Raw genomic sequence first — 16,201 nt, 5'->3', positions numbered from 1 at the left:
AAAAAACAAACAAAAAAAAGCAACTCATGAAGAGATGCATTTAAGAATAGGCAACACAAATTCAGATGCAAAAAGCTGTAATTTTATAAAGCAGCAGGGGCAGAAAGAACAAGCCATCAAGTATACAAACAGATGAATGAACCAACAACACAAGTGAGTGGAGGTGCATGGACTTCATGAGATACTGCAGTTTCGACACAGTGAGAACAAGAGCCTCACTTTAATTCACGTACATGTTTCGTCTCCAGTGCAGACAGAAGGTGCGGACATTACAAACCTGTGACAGTGTGATTTGAGTCACACACACATTAATGCACTTGAGTGTGAAATGTCTTTACAGTATTGCTTTATTCACTTCCCCCATTTTGTTGCTTCAGATGTTCTGGAACATTGTTCCACAAACCGAGCCGGTGATCAGAGGGGAGCCTTCGTAGTGTCCGAGCTCTCTCTCTCTCTCTCTCTCTCTCTGTGCGTCCATGATACACGTTGGCAGTCCTTGGCTTGCATCTCACACACCTCCGCTGGTTGTCCCCAGAGCCTTTTGCTGATTTCCATCGAACATTTGGTCATGTTATACCATTTTAAAAGTCCAGTTTCGCCATGACTGGCACCAGTCTCTCAACCACCGAGGAAACAAACTAAGGAGAAAGAACTAATTTCAGGTTTTTGTGTGCGTGACTGAGATGCAGTTAGTCTGTTGTACATTTGGGGATGTGGCAGCATCCATCTATATCCCTATCATTAAGTCCCTGTGGACTGTGTCCTATGGGGCTGTGGTCTCTCTCCACAGCAGTTTGGAGGACCTTCGCAGGTCACTAGTCCATACACTTTTATGTCTTCCTTGTCCTCTTTTTTTTTGACACACCGTCGGATCTCAGGTTTTCCTCATCATCCGACGGGTTTGCCAGGCGTGGAACTTGTTGTAGGCTGTCTGGAACATCTCCTCCAAGTGCCCCGTGAGCTGTGGGAACGTCAGAGACATTTAATGTACAAGAGGTGCTACCTGGTAGAAGCGACAGTGTCAATAATGTGCCTCATTAAAGACATACATTAGTACTTAAGTACTGGCGCTGAATCTTCTCCTGAAAAGGACGAAGCTTGGTCATCTGAAATCTCTCAAGGTTTGACTTCATTTTCATCACCTGTATTTAAAAAACACAATAATGAGGAAGAATGGAGAAACATAAAATGCTGTGATTCCTTAAAAAAAGATTAGTCAACAGTGTTGAAAAAAAATATGACTGTCTTTGTATGCTAGATTATTATGTATAAAATATACCTTCTGTTGGCAACACTATTACAGACAATTTGCCTCATATTTTTTATACCACAAAAATGTTCAGATGCCGATTGTGTTTTTTCTCCATTGCCAAAAATATGGGTGTCAAGACGGAATAAGGGACAAACTTGGGTGACAATAAAGTTGAATATTATTCACACCTTCTCCTCCAGAAATGGTGTGTTTACAGGAAAACAGGACCAGAAGTGTCTGAGCAGCTCTCCAGCAGCTACATAAAGATGCTTTAACTCTCCTTGAACCTCAGTGGGTATCATTTCTGCAAAAGAAAGAGTGAAAGGGAAAACTCCAAATTATTCTTTTAAGAAAACAGTCAGATAAAACATATTGGAAACTTCACAAATTTTACAGTAGCTAAACAAATAGATAAAAGGATTACGTCTATTTCCTATTAATAATCCCTAAAACACACCAGACAGCAGCAGGGAGATTTCCAGTGTGTTACTCAGCAGCTTTCACAGTGACTTATGAATATGTAATTTAATGACTGTACAAACACACTTACGATTTATGGCTTGCTGTGCTCCTGTTTGCATGAGGACACCACCTGGTGAAAGTGCTGCGATGGCAGAACTTGCTACTGTGCTGGACAACACCTGCAGAGAGTTCAACTGCTGTGTAACATTTCGATGGCACATTCATAACAATTTACCTACTGATACTACTTAAATCCTACCAATAATAAATATCAAATTTTGAGCTCAGAAAAGTTTGATTTTAATTTGTGGCATTTGCCAGATTTTCGGACAAAGAAAATATGATCTAACCTGAGTGAGGTTGGGTTTGTAATTGGCCATCTCGTGGCGGATGTAGTTGACAGAGTTGATGATCTCCTGGCTTGTTGTATACTGTTGGGACTGAAGTGGCACAGGACCATGAGCATACCTTATAAAAAAAAGAGAAGAAAAGTGAAACAGATTGTAATGTATCTAGAGAAGAACATGGCTCATCAGTTTTATCAGCCTCATACGTGAGGTGGTTAGCAGCAAAACAGAAGAGCATCCCATCCCCTGTACCTTCTCAGTCCAAATGTCTGAGACCATTTGAACTATACATATTTGACAGAGGAATCAGTCACTCTGGCCTTTAAAATGAAATAACAAATATATTATGAAACAGTACAACGTGTGCACTGTTTCAAGACATCACCCAGCCATGTATGATTTTGAGAGGTTAATAGACACAATTATGTAAGTTAACCAGTAAGGAAATAACAAAGAATAAAAGGACAGTATAATATGGATAGACTGTACCTGTCAGACTTCTTGAGGTTCAGCGGAACTGTTTTTGGTCTGTTCACTCTTTGGAGATCATCATATTCTATTGCTTCTTGTAGCTTAACCTAAGAAAGTTTGCCGACAGAGAAAAAAAGAGTCTGTTAAAGCAGAACAAATTACTTTTGGAATATTTTTGTAAAGCTATTGAACCCTCATACCTTCTTTACAGGAGGTTGAAAAAAGTCGGAATCCCTAGAGTTTCCATCCGTGCTGCTCGTCTCACTAGCTTGGTCTGTTGGCGTTTCCCTGTGCAAACATTATATATTTAGCAAAAAGATGTAAAAAAAAAACTGAGCAGGTAATGTTATGCACAGTGGGGTCCAAAAGTCTGAGACCATATTCCCATTTTTCTTTACCCCTTGCGTGAGCCTGCTGCCAGCACCATGGCACTGTGATGGTTAAACCGCTTTATTATGGCATAGTTGCTGCTCTCCTTCACCGTTCTGTTTGCATTGGAAGTTGAGGGTAGTGTTGTGCTAACTCCATAACCCTGCGTCAGAGAAAATGTCTTAGTGTTTGAGTTGGAAGGAGGAAATAGAAGAAAAAAAGTAAAGGATTCATGAATAGTATTATGTTGCTGTGGCTGGTTAATCATCTCACCTCATCTAATGTTTTATCATCTAACGTTAGGAGGTCAACAAAAGGATTCTTCACCCCCTGAATCACCATCGACTTTAAACCTGCGTGAGAAAGATTTCAAATATATGTCAACACATATTACGTTGCAGTAATGAAATAATACACGTGCTGACACCACAAGAAAATTCTCCTACCCTTCTCATCCTGCTTTGCACACTCGGAGAAGATATCCTGAGTTCCTGTGTTGATGCGGTCTCTGTGAAAATAATGGGACTGGAAAAAGCAGGTCCAGAACTCCTTCTCCGTCAGGTTATGAGGCACATTCTCACTATACTTCTCCTTCACTGCAAGTACAATGCAATTTGATATAAATATATTTAATCCTGTTTTCATGTATCAGAACAGGAACACCAGTTGCACATTTAGTATCACTCACTGAGATGGCAGACAGTGTGTAAAATCAGTGAAATCACTGCAGTCTACAGTATAGTTGTAAGGGAAATCTGATCACTACTGTTGCAATTGTTGAGCCAACTCCAAAGTGTGCGTTTGTTTACCTGCCGGGTATGTTCTGAAGACGGATTCAATAATGTCAGCTGTCAGATTATATCTCAAGCCATTGCAGCCATCTGTCTGAGGTCTAATGTCTGCCTGTAAGGCAGAAGCAGGATGTCTGTTAACATTCAATGGATTAAGCTGTCAATAATTAAATCGGTTTTAAAATTTAAGATTGAGTTGTTTTCACAGTTGTGTGATCTACTCACCAGAAAGGCTCCAGATATACCGACTTCCTGTTTGTTGTTGAATAAGGCTGGGTCTGTGTTGTTTACGCCCCCTAACTTGTTGGCCCAGAATTCCTCAGCACTGATCACCTGGCTCACCACCAGATCTTTATATAGCTGGAAAAGCACCGGATCCTCTTGAAGCATCCTACAGGCAAAAAAAACGTAACAATATTTAAGAAAGGATCATTTTTGCTTTCTTTTAAAATCTAGCCCCAGGAAAATAAGAAACGTATTTTGGTATTTCCAACACCAGGAAAAGACCATTTGCTTTTTTTTATACTGGTGCACCCCACTTATGTTTATTAGGCTACACTAAATATTTGAAACACATCTTGGTATAACATGAATTACAGCCTCCACAATGACCAAAAAGTTTCATCAGGGCATGCCAATGCTCCAGAATAGTGCATGTGCAATTGACTCAAAATAAACCACATCCAGAGGGATATTGGGCTTTGGTTACACAAGCTGTTAGAAGGATCAATTCACAGAGGGTTTTGGCCTTGTCATGCAATATGTTGTCAGCAAGAAAAAATATATTAAATATTACCATATTATTCCTCAGAGGACAAACAACTCAGCCCCACCTGTTTTTCTCCTCCAGTTCCTTGTTGGCTTTCTTCTTGAACTTGGGCAGTAGCTGCTGCAGCAGTTCCTTGGCAGCATCCCGGTCTTTGATTGCACTGCTCTCATTGGAAAAGTGGAATGTGGTGCTCTCGCCAGTGTGTAGCACCAGCTGGAGCTGAACTTTGGCTTTACCGTCTGGGCTGATCTTCTGACCTGTGCAGAGGAGAAATAAAAGTGCAGCTTGAGAACACCCCTATCCCTCGTTATAAGGGGTTTAACAATACACGCATTTGTATTGAGCCGTTCGTTTCGGTTCGGCACACATTACAAACCGAACGATTCGTAACCCTATAACATTTAGAAAACAAAATAAATAAATCTTAAATTGTGTGAAATATAATGTTCTCAGAGCCACTGCGCTCAACAAGGCAGCCCAGCGTGCTGTCTGCTCCATTGTGTGTATACCAGATCACAGAAATGTATATCTTGATCGTAACATCAACGGGATTGCTAATTAACAACTATAAAGAACAGGAATGAACACTCACAAACACATAAGTCTGACAAGTAAAAAGCATACAGCTGTAGACAGCAGATCACTGCCTCATAACTCAGAAACACTACTACATCTATAGAACAGAACAGGGTGCATGGTGGCATGGCCTTTTTTTTTACAGTCATGATCACTGCATGTAGCCTGGTGGAATCCAACACTCACAGCGGATGTCTGCGTACAGGTGGCTGACTGTGAAGCGGTCCTTGCCCTCTGGACCCCAGGCTATGCGCTCAGCCATCAGATAGAGTGTGCCGTCTTGCTTCCTCTGGCGAACCTTTTTCAGCACCAGCAGCACCTCCTCTGAGAGTGATGCCATCGTCCGACCAGACAACTGAGAACAGAGATTAACTGTCAATGAGTGTCATCAACGATCATGTCCTGTGCACACAGTGTGTTGTCTCCCAGACAAAAGGGCGGACAGGACATCGGAAGGAAACGCGCTTCCCCCTCATAACCATTAACTAATAACTACACCAAGATGTTGGGCACTTTGTATGAGATTCAAACACGAGCACATTCATCTGATAACCTCTCGAGTTAGCGTCGTGTTCCTCTCTATCCTCTGATAGATCAGACCATGTGAACACAAACAAGGTGGCATCAAACATCAACCTAGCTAACCAGTTAGCTACCGTCCACAGTCAGAGAAGAGAAAATGCCTGAGGGAGAAGTCGCCAGTAAACTTACTTTACCTGGAAATAAACCGAGACTGCAGCGGACAACCCCGTGTTCCCTCAACACATGATCGTAAACTGCCGTCTACTTGAGTATAGAAATGACAGAATGTGTTATTTCAAACAGAAATGTCACAACCCTAACACTGTACGCCCAGACCTGAGCGCCGACATGATTGCCGAGCTGCGTGCCACACTAAAAACGTTCCGGTGGGATGAAGCGGTGACGACTATAATGGGTTCCAGTCAGAGAGGGACGATCGTCCCTTTTCCTCTTCTTCCTCAGACAGGTTGGATGCCAACATTAGGGAATAAGATATGATGCTCACATTGAGGTAGCTCAAAGAGCACAATAACAACAGAGTTTTGAAGCCCAAAGAAGGGGGGAAGAAGAGATAAAAAACCCAGACAAACTTACAAACCCCCACTGACACTGGCCTCCCCCTCATGGACATTATGCGTAACATTAACACATACACACAAACCATTCCTGCTCACCAACCACTTATATGCACACCATGTACAGCTGTAAATCTAAGCACAATTTGTCATATTGCACATATTCCTATATATTTTTACCTTTTCAATTGGCTTTATCCTACTCATATTTTTTTACATTTATGTTTGCCATGCACTAAATCACCAAAGCAGATTCATTGTATGTGAGAACCTACTTGGCAATAAACAACGTTTCTGATTCTGAAATGAAACACAAAAATGGTTGAGTGAAATGATGTTTAGGATGAATTAAGATAATCAAGTTGTCATCCCAGTCATGCAAGTCTAGACTAAGCAGGGAGAGGGTGGAGGGAGAAGCTGCGAGGTCTCAATATTTCTCTTAAAGAGCTGCCAAACCGGCTCAAATTCACAAGTGGAGCCAGGCAATTTGCGTCTGATTTTCTCTAGTCTGGCCAAAAGGTGTGTGGTGGTAGAACACCTAATAAATCAGTGATAGGAGAGGGCTTAATAACTCAAATATTAAAATATATTTATTTCCAGAAAGGGGCAAGAGAGGGCTGCTTGATGACAGCAAATACAGGTTGAGTCTATATTCGGGTCAAATTTAGGCAGTCTGCTCTGCTTTTAAGGCCTTTGATATGATTGTAAATGGTAGACACACAGGCATGTTACTGCCAAACACACAAGAGTTATTATTCAAACAACAGAATACAAATTTCTTAACCTTATACCATATTTGACGTTCACTGTACTGACTATCTATTTTTGTATTCTTTTAAGTTTTGCACGTATATTAACAGCAAGGCAAACTCTATGTAAACATTACTACATATCCCATTTTCCTCGCAGGTACACCCTGTTGTTCCCCCCGCGTGCTGCAGGTGGAGGTAGCCTCGTTTAAGTTTGAGCTGGTCGAACACAAGAAGAAGTCTGAACAGTGGTCGCGCATGCGCAACAAATGACTGTTGTTAAATGGAGGCTGTTTGAAATGAGTTGTGGTCGCGAGCAGAAGAAAGAAAAACACGCTCATATCAATATCAGTATTTCCCAGCTAGTTATTTTTTCAGAGAGCGGACACTATGGGTGAGTCGACAAGACGTTTTTGAGTATGACAGTTAAATAGAAACCCACCGACGACAGCGACATTTGCAGCTGCTAGCTAAATTGTTGAACAGAAAGTTATTTGGAGCCAAATTAAACACTAGAACCACCATGTATATTTACTTCTGTCGCGTTTGGAAGTAGAAACCTATTAAACTCTTTCCATTATTACGCCATTCTATACGTCTACTACATTAAAAAACAACAACAACATATTGTATGTTCCTTACTCCACAACATTTATTTGCCAGCTAGTTAATTTGCAAAATCTGAAATTAAAACCCCCCAAAACAAAATTAAATCAGGTACATTCTGAGATACTCGGTGACATACAAAGCACTTAAAACTTACAACATTTAAGTATATCATTCTACACGATGAGTACTTTAATTTTTTGTACTTAACGTTTGTACTATTCAAAGTCCATTTTTAATGCAGAACTTTTAATTGTTTTTCTACGCTGATGATTCAGTACTTATACTTGAGGTATGTTTTGTTCCATGGACGTTCGATGTTTACATTTTTGCTACTCTACTCCATTAAGTTCCTGTCAAATCCACGTCATGATATTGTTGCTCAAATCCTGTATATCCAGTACTAACGTTACACAGTGCTTGTTAAATACTTATTGAGGTATTAGCTGCCTTAGTGGAAACTAAACCTGTATTTGCTCATAAATCACCATATGGTACATCATAATTTTCCCCAGCACTCATTTGTGCCACTGTTTATTTATTTTATTATTTTGGTTGCTGTTACCCCCAGACTCAAGTGTTGACGATATACAGGAGATGGAGAAAGAGAGATCGTCTTCTCCAGCGGCTCAGTCCCCTGTAATGGACCGTAACCCGTCTCCACCTCCACAAACGGCTGATGGAGAGAGGGACGAAGATGTGGACGCCATTGGAGACACTGTGTACAGCAAGCACTGGCTCTTCAGCACGCTGACTCGTCTCATCCATGTAGGCAGGCTGCTGCTATTGTCAAATATGAAGCATTTCATTAGACGCTTGAAAATTAATTTGGGGAAATTAATTCGGTTGAAAGTACAGTAGCAAATAATCTTAATCTGAATTTGTCTGGAAAAGCTAATAGTGTGCTAATTCCAAACAGTGTCACTACCCGATCTGTCCAACATCACCACAGTGATATAAAAGGCGACACACTCTCGAGTTACAATTGTTTTCTAGAGCTATTGAACAATTGACTTTTCTGATCAGCCAATTTAGAGACCACATATCAAATCAGCTTCAATGAAATATTCAAATTTGTGTAGACATTCAACGATAGAAGCATCTCCCCTGAATGTCCTTGGTGCAGTTGCTCTCTGCTGCACACTGTCCATTGTAGCTGACATGTCTGAATGTTTCTAAAATGCAGATGGTCTCAGAGCATTCAGAGGAGGAATCAGAAGGTCAAATGCAGCTCCGTGATGACGATGAGGAAGATCTATGTCGAGTCTGGGATATGGCAATGGATATGGTAGAGTTTTTAAAATCTATAGGCTTCACAGTCTTTGTTTACAGGTGATTTTTTGTTGTTATGTGAATATTATCACTCAGTCGAACTTTTCATGAACGGTGCTGCTGAACGAATTGTATTCATTAAGGTAACTACTCATATTCATTAAGGTAACTACTCGGCGAAGGTAATGAATTAAAACATATACTCAGTTAGGAGTTTATTAGGTAAATCTACTGTAGCTAAAACTTCTACAGTCAAAAAACAATAGTCCTGCAAAAACTCCTCACTTCATGAAGCTTATCTTGTTCCGTTTTATAATGACGACATCAGTATAAAATGGCATTAGGACAACTTAAAAAAGTTAGCGTTGCTTGAGCGGGGGTATTTACAGCGCACGCACAGGATCTGCATTGATTGCCCCTCCAATGCTTTTCGTAAAAACTGTTTTATAGAAGTTGATTCAACCTCATGATGATTTTAGATGATTTAGATTGTCATACTGTGGAAGTTTATTTCATTATACTGACACGGTTTTTGTTATTTTGCCCAACCTCATTGATATAAATGTGGTGGGCAGTGATGTAAAGGTTTAGATATTTTCTGATGACTATTTGTTTACAACCTGTCTGCAGGACGTGGCCGGTTTTCTGCAGGAATTCAAAACTACGGATATCCTTCTTGGTGTGATAGCCAAATCTCGTAGTCCACGTCTCACAGTGAGTGAAATTCCATTAGTCAAAATATAATCTGATGTGTTGTATTTTGTTTTTTGATGCTGTATTTCTGGACTGTGAGAATTCCCATTACAGGTGATACAATGTTTCTTCTCTAGGAAATCTGTGTGGGAATCCTTGGGAACATAGCTTGTTTTCCTGATACCTGTCTGACTCTAAGCCAAAATGAAGACTTAGGGTGGGTAGAAGTCAACATCTGTCATCATCCTTTCATAGATTTTGCACACTACTGTGATATGTTCCACTGAATGCAGCTCTCTGTGTGTCCACAGTGCTGTGCTGTTGCTCCTCCTTGCAGATACAGATCCTCCAACCCTTTTGGAAACAAGCAGGTGCCATTTGCATTTCCTGTCGACATGTGAGACAGAGAGACTGAGGGAGAAGTTTTATTTAGAGAGAAATTAAATTTCTCTGATGATGTTTGCAGGTTGCTGCTGACCTGTCTCTCACAGAAAGATGTCTGTTCCCTCTGGCTTCAGCGGATACGACAGAAGACGTCTGTGCAGTCCAACCTCTGTTTCATTATGTGCAGTTCTACCAACAGTACTTTTCTTTTTTACTAATTTTGCTCTTTAATAAGATGAAAACATTTTCCTACTATATTAGAAAATAATCTGTTTGGCCTACCAAGATTAATTTCATGAATTCCAAGTACCCATAAGCTGTTTTATCGTAACTATTTGTAACCTTTGTGTGCTTCCTGAAAAGATTATAAACTTAAATAATCTGCATTTTATAGTTGACCTGCTTGAGAAGGTCGGAGAGGTGGTTGACAAATTGTTTGATCTTGACGAAGAGCTGATGAAGAGTTGGATCACAGCTCAGCCAAGTGAGGAGGAGGATGGTGATGATTGTGAAAGCCGTCTGGATGTGGCCTCGTGCCTTCTTGAGGCAGCCAAGCAGCTTAGGTGGGAATCTTTTAATTCAAGAAAATGTTATTTGTTTTTCATGCTTACATTTATTTCCAGTAGGAATATAAAAGTTTTACAGTTTTTTAAGAAAGCATTGAAAATAGAGGTTTAAAAAAATGAACAATTTTAATGCGTTTATATGCATAATTTGAGAATACTAAAGACAGTTACACCACTTATTAACTTTAAACATAAATTAATATTCTGTGATGCATTTGCAGGCATATACTCTGACTGGTGACCAGTTGCTGTCGCCACTAACTATGCTCATTAAGTATTCATTAATTCTGCTTGGTTGTATTCTGAAAAAACCCATCTGTTACTGACCATTTTTATTTTTCCCACATTTGTTTATTTATATTTAGTTGATGTAGTGCACCTTTTTTATTATTTACATTGTGTCATGAAACAGATCCATTAATTATTATTGTTCAGAATGAATACATGGTGTTGACAAGATTGTTGAGCCTCAGCATTCAACAGGATGAACTTGTTTTCACAGACCAGAGAGTCCGAATGGCTTAGAAGTTTACCTTCATGCCCTCCAACTCCTCACCACCATAGACGAAGGCATTCAGTGTTTTGGTAAGACTGCCGACAACCTCAGAAGATAATGGTGTTCGCTGTAATTGTTGATTCATTAAGTAAACTATTAACAGATTAGATTTTGTTTTATTGTTTCTTCTAGCTGCCCCAGGTGGGCCTGGCAAAGCGGTTTTGGACTTTGTTTGTGAAATGGTGTGCAAGGACCTTTGCCAGCCAAACGACCTTCCAGTTGTCCTGCAAGAGCAGAAGAGCATTTTGGTTCAGTCGTTTTCTGTGCTTCAGGCTCTTTACAGATGCCAGGATCAGTGGCCCAGCAAAAGCGACACAAGTAAGTTCATCTAACTTGTGCCACCGCTCTTCCTTAATGTACGACATAATAGTGTTGGTTGTTTCCTTGTTTGAAGTGGTTACCTAGTTGGCAGAAGTGTCTAAGTGCTTCTGTTCTTTAGTGCTATAGTTTTGTATAATAAAGAATACAATGGATAGTGTAGTATAAGTATAGGAAGGGATGAAATAAAATAGATATAAATCTTACCCAAACAACATAGTCTAGGCTACTACAGAGTAGAAACTACGAAAATATGATAATATGTGCTTAGACTCATTATTGACAGTATGAAGGTGCAGTACTTCATCCTCCATTTTCTTTTTCAATGTGCTATGGTCTAATTAATAACTCAAATGATAACAATTTGTCTGCAAATATCTGCTGTTTCTCTAGGCCTGCCGCTTGTCGCGACCATTTTGCGGGTGCTCCAGTACCACAGTGACTCCAAAGAGGATGGCACCAACAAAGAAGAAGGCACAAAAGATGAACAGCTGCAGATTCTGGCAGAGATTGCAGCTGAGTTTCTAGCTGACATCTGTAGTCAGATTCCCAAGGTAATGCCACCCAAAGATTTTAAAATGCAACTGTTTAGGATAAATCATATAAACATGAACCTAGCACTTTCTGTTCCCTGTTAAAGGCCGCTGAAGTGTCCATCCTGTTTTTTGTTCTGTGTAGGACACTGTGGCAGATTTGGTGAAGAAAGGCGTCCTGACAGAGAAGACGTGTCACACGGCTGCAGGCAGTTTACTTCCCAACTTCAAAGCTTCAGTAAGTGATTTCTCTAAATGGTTCTAGTAGATCAAGCATTCATTTAATTAAGTAAATGATTATAATGATACGAACCACTTTTAATATAGGCATGAAGAGTGAGGCTTTCCTATTTTTCCTTGTGTGGTTTAAAGCTCCTCATTTTAGATCTGTTTCTCATATTCAAATGACGCTAAGTGGAATAACTGTGTTTCTCAAGTGTTGGTGAGACAAAATCTGCAGTTTTGAAATATCATTGTAGACTGGAAATTCTCTGTGATTAACGGCTGACTTTTATTCTGCTGTTTAGACTAAATAACCAGTTTATTTATTCATTTATTTTGTTGATTTGTCATTGTATTGAATTTTGTCCACATATCTGTTTCTCGAGGAGTGGTCACGTGTACAAACTATTTCTGGTGATGCCATTGTTTTGACATAAAGGCTTTATTTTTAAAGCATTGTGTCAGTTTAGGACATGTGATGGAGCACTACTGTACACCATCAGCTCCTCTGGAAAATAAACATCATGTTTCCACCCCACCCTTCTCCCTCCTGTGCAGTTTCAACACCTGCAGATGATGTTGTCAGAGACTGATCCCCAGTTGGCAGACGTGGTGAGGAAACAGTTTCCTGACTAAGACGCCCAGCAGATCAGTATTCAACACTCATCCAGACTCTCACCTCTGCTTTTTATAGTGGACTTTATTTCCTCTCCAAAGATCCTGCTCCAAAACTATTTGCATTTCCACTGGGTCACACACACACACACACACACAGATATCACTCTGTCACTATAGTGCGCCAGTCTTCTTGACTAAAGTCTGTAAAAGTAAAGTTGTGCAGATGTTTAAAGTTTTTAACTGTTTTTTGAGAAAGATATTTTTGTATTAATTTCATAGTTTGTTTTTTTATTGGCAATTTGTGCTTAAAAGATTTTTCTGAAACATCAAGATGCAAAAGCGCCAGGCAAACGGAACAATCCGTAGATAGATATGCTCTATTTCACAAACAGAATAGACAGTCTTCTAATAATAGTTCCTTGATCTATCTTTGTTCTTCACTCATCAAATGTGTCTGTACATTTAAAGGATACATTTACTTGAAATCAGCCAATCAGCATCCAAAAATCCATTAGCATGTAACCATGTGTTTTCCTTTATTTAAAAACGTAAATAAAACACTGGTACAATGAAGATTTTATTGTAGTGTTGTGCATTTTACAGTTGGAAATATACACTCCCCTTGATAATTGAATTGTTTTTGACTCTTATCTCTTTATCTTTTTTACACATGTAAGGGTCTCTGTAAAACATGCATCCAGAAAAAACATAACATGCCTTCATCATAATGTATATATTGCTTTTAGTATTCCTATGAGCATTTATTATTATATCATGATTTTCTTTATGTTGAAAATATATATTTCTAACGTTGCCGAAATGCAAAGAGTGTGTATTGAGTCACCTTTCAAGTATATGAGTAACTGTGCTGATCCTGATGACAAAATCAAGTGTTTACCAGAGGGTGACAGTCACTCTCTAAGGACAATAAAATTAGATGAAAGGCTTTAGCCCGGCAACAATGAACTCATTTGGTTTCCAAATGCGCCATTTCGCCCACTCACGGAGAACAGCGGGATGGCCTGCGCATTTCCAGCAAGCTTATGAAGGGCCCTGTGAATATAGCAGCTTTTTAATTAAAGCTTGGATTGATATGGAGAACACTCTTTCTAATGGAAATCCCGAGATGGCGAGGCAGAGATCACCATATGGGGGGGGGGGGGAAATGTCTTTTTAATCCAACTATCTGTAGACAAGGTCTTCACTAGACCCGCGATGTTCATAGGTGGCTGGTGTCTTGATCCACGAGTCATGTTCTGTTTGTGTTGTAAATGGCGAGAATGATGTCGATGTAATCGTGCCTGGCCTTTCAAGATTGCTTGTGGCCAGTGACTTGCTCTTTGCTGGGTGTTCCGACTTCAGGCCTTGCTCCCAGGCGCATCATGTCACAGAGATCAGGGTGAAGCACAGATGTTTCCTGCTGCCCTGCCAAACTTCATTGTCAGTCTGCCAGTCTTCACGGCGGCCTGATATGATCTGACTCCATGAACACCACGCAGCAGGTCGTTCCTCGTGCGACTGGTGCTTTCACACACATCAGGGACGTGAGGCGTGTCAGGCCTGTCTGACACTGATGCTGGATGTCAGTTTATTCCTTTTTCTGTTTACGTCTGCCCACACAACTAACTTGCTGTTCTCTTGAATGAACTGACATTTGCCTTACGGGGAAATGTTTTCTATTTCGGTCTCACATTTGTGATAATTCACATCTGTTCAAAGTCCTGATATTGCCTGGAAAGAATTGAACACTACCTTGCACACAAATACCCATGAAGCTGATGAATATTTTGATTTGGAATATTTTATTGAGGTTAATTTTTGGGCCAATAAACAGATTTTAGGCTTTAACCTGTGGCTAAATGGGAGGAAAAACATTTCCTGTGGATTCGTCAGTGAAAGGGATTAGGAGAACAAAACTGTGTTATAGTTAATAATTTTGTGTCATGCCCTCAGACTCGGATTGAATTGTCCTTGATGACCAAAACAAACTGGACCATCTGTTATAAGCCCGTGTGTGTGTGTGTGTGTGTGTGTGTGTGTGTGTGTGTGTGTGTGTGTGTGTGTGTGTGTGTGTGTGTGTGTGTGTGTGTGTGTGTGTGTGTGTGTGTGTGTGTGTGTGTGTGTGTGTGTGTGTGTGTGTGTGTGTGTGTGTGTGTGTGTGTGTGTGTGTAAAATCCCTGACACTGTTGTAGTACCTGTTGCTGGGTGAGCAGGAGGGATAATGAAGGGATGAAGAATGCGTGAGCAGCGTCATGTTCCCTCTCCTTTGATTCCAAGGCCTGGCTTATTCACAAACACCTGGTCAAGGCGTGTTAATAAAGACACATGATACTGTTGGGTGCAATCAAAGCCCCCTTCAGCTCATTTCCTGAGTTCCCTGGCTTTCTATCTCTTGTCAACAGGATCACAATGAAACTTTCCTCTTCGTGATCCCCCCCATATCAAAGACACTGATGTTTCCTGCTCGCAAAAAAGTGATGTGGTGACGTTTGCATTTAACTGCTTGTTCTGCTGCCTCAACTGGAGCTTATCTGTTAGGATATTGACATGACAAACCACACAGCAGGGTGCTATACAGTGTGTGACTTCTGTCAATGGCAGTGCAATAATATTTTTCTGACGTTGTAATTAACACGTACGAAATGCACGTGGCCTGAAAATGGATGAAATAATAAAGATGTAAATCTTTCCTGAATATCTTGCTATATGTCTTGAGATGACAAAAATGCTGATTAGGATATTTTCTTTTTTTTCTTCTTTTTTTTTATACTTTTTTAAGATTTTGAAACAAGAAGAGCAGTATCTTTATATCACTATTTCAGTTGTGCCTTTCTTTAATTTAAGGAAATCTAATTGCATCCAGCTATTTACTTATTCGAAACATTGATAGAGATTCTAAGCGGCCATAGTTACTTTGATAAAGTGTCATCTGCTTAAGCAATGTAATGAGATAAGCAGTGTAACGGCCATGTATCATATGTATCATGGACCGTTTTTCTCTGCGTCCTGAATAAAATAAGAATTGAATTGAATTGAATTGTATCACACTTTGTGTTGAAAAATGGTGGGGATATAATGTATGTAGAAATAGATCCAACTTGAATCATACACATGGTGCATGATATGCACATGACTCCTCCAATCATCAGGTAGTTCATAAATAATCTAAACATATTTCCACATTAATTGCATCATACTTTCAGTGCCCCCCCCCCCCTTGTTTTTCACTAACACTATAATTTTTCTTTTTTTTTTATCACGTATGGTATGATGCTAATATTTGGAATTCAGCAGGTGTTTATGGGCTCAGCTCTATCCTGTCCTTTCCTTGTGCACACAGACGCCTGTCACCAAGTGGCATATGTTTCTGTTTGTTCTGCAATGACAGAATTGAAGCTAATTAAAGAGATGTAGATCTGCCACAGGAAGCATACGCAGACCGACCATTCACTGTTCTGATTAGTTAGTTGTTCAAACAAGGCTCAGGATCAGGTGAAAGAGTGAAATTCTGTTGATGAAGTGCTCTTAGGAGACCTTGAATGTTCTGGAA

The 16,201-nt window shown here is 40.0% G+C and overlaps 2 protein-coding genes across 4 annotated transcripts; one reads left to right on the top strand and one right to left on the bottom strand.

Moving 5' to 3' along the window:
* Window positions 1–60: 60 nt before the first annotated feature.
* Window positions 61–5,946, bottom strand: gtf2h1 (general transcription factor IIH, polypeptide 1). Of its 2 annotated transcripts, none has more exons than XM_035642399.2 (15): window positions 5,749–5,946; window positions 5,224–5,392; window positions 4,526–4,718; window positions 3,918–4,083; window positions 3,711–3,804; window positions 3,348–3,497; window positions 3,175–3,254; window positions 2,931–3,064; window positions 2,733–2,820; window positions 2,551–2,639; window positions 2,065–2,182; window positions 1,803–1,893; window positions 1,441–1,556; window positions 1,050–1,142; window positions 61–961 (listed from the first exon to the last, which is right to left on the bottom strand). In XM_035642399.2, exons 2-15 carry the CDS (start codon window positions 5,375–5,377, stop codon window positions 875–877), a joined length of 1,653 nt encoding a protein of 550 aa, XP_035498292.1. In that variant the 5' UTR covers window positions 5,378–5,392; window positions 5,749–5,946; the 3' UTR covers window positions 61–874. The 2 variants fall into 2 exon arrangements, with proteins under 2 accessions (XP_035498292.1, XP_035498291.1); XM_035642398.2 differs by having other exon boundaries at window positions 5,754–5,946.
* Window positions 5,947–7,142: 1,196 nt separating this feature from the next.
* On the top strand, window positions 7,143–13,224 carry saal1 (serum amyloid A-like 1). Of its 2 annotated transcripts, none has more exons than XM_035642413.2 (13): window positions 7,143–7,277; window positions 8,061–8,257; window positions 8,676–8,777; window positions 9,392–9,475; window positions 9,592–9,671; window positions 9,766–9,825; window positions 9,921–10,036; window positions 10,290–10,401; window positions 10,907–10,989; window positions 11,093–11,278; window positions 11,672–11,832; window positions 11,957–12,049; window positions 12,592–13,224. In XM_035642413.2, exons 1-13 carry the CDS (start codon window positions 7,274–7,276, stop codon window positions 12,667–12,669), a joined length of 1,356 nt encoding a protein of 451 aa, XP_035498306.1. In that variant the 5' UTR covers window positions 7,143–7,273; the 3' UTR covers window positions 12,670–13,224. The 2 variants fall into 2 exon arrangements, with proteins under 2 accessions (XP_035498306.1, XP_035498305.1); XM_035642412.2 differs by having other exon boundaries at window positions 10,233–10,401.
* The last annotated feature ends 2,977 nt before the right edge of the window (window positions 13,225–16,201 follow it).

The sequence above is a fragment of the Scophthalmus maximus genome, chromosome 7, assembly GCF_022379125.1.
Source record: "Scophthalmus maximus strain ysfricsl-2021 chromosome 7, ASM2237912v1, whole genome shotgun sequence".
NCBI lineage: Eukaryota > Metazoa > Chordata > Actinopteri > Pleuronectiformes > Scophthalmidae > Scophthalmus > Scophthalmus maximus.
The sequence above is the reverse complement of the archived record's forward strand: the minus strand, read 5'-3'. Positions and strand labels throughout refer to the sequence as shown.

Coding starts and splice junctions, on each gene's coding strand:
- saal1 (XM_035642412.2), top strand. Junction 9,672..9,765: donor AGCCAAAATGAAGACTTAGG/GTGGGTAGAAGT, acceptor GTGTGTCCACAG/TGCTGTGCTGTTGCTCCTCC. Junction 9,826..9,920: donor ACCCTTTTGGAAACAAGCAG/GTGCCATTTGCA, acceptor TGATGTTTGCAG/GTTGCTGCTGACCTGTCTCT.
- gtf2h1 (XM_035642399.2), bottom strand. CDS start 5,377: ATGGCATCACTCTCAGAGGAGGTGCTGCTGGTGCTGAAAAAGGTTCGC. Junction 2,183..2,550: donor AACCTCAAGAAGTCTGACAG/GTACAGTCTATC, acceptor TTTTTTTATAAG/GTATGCTCATGGTCCTGTGC. Junction 1,143..1,440: donor CACCATTTCTGGAGGAGAAG/GTGTGAATAATA, acceptor TTTTAAATACAG/GTGATGAAAATGAAGTCAAA.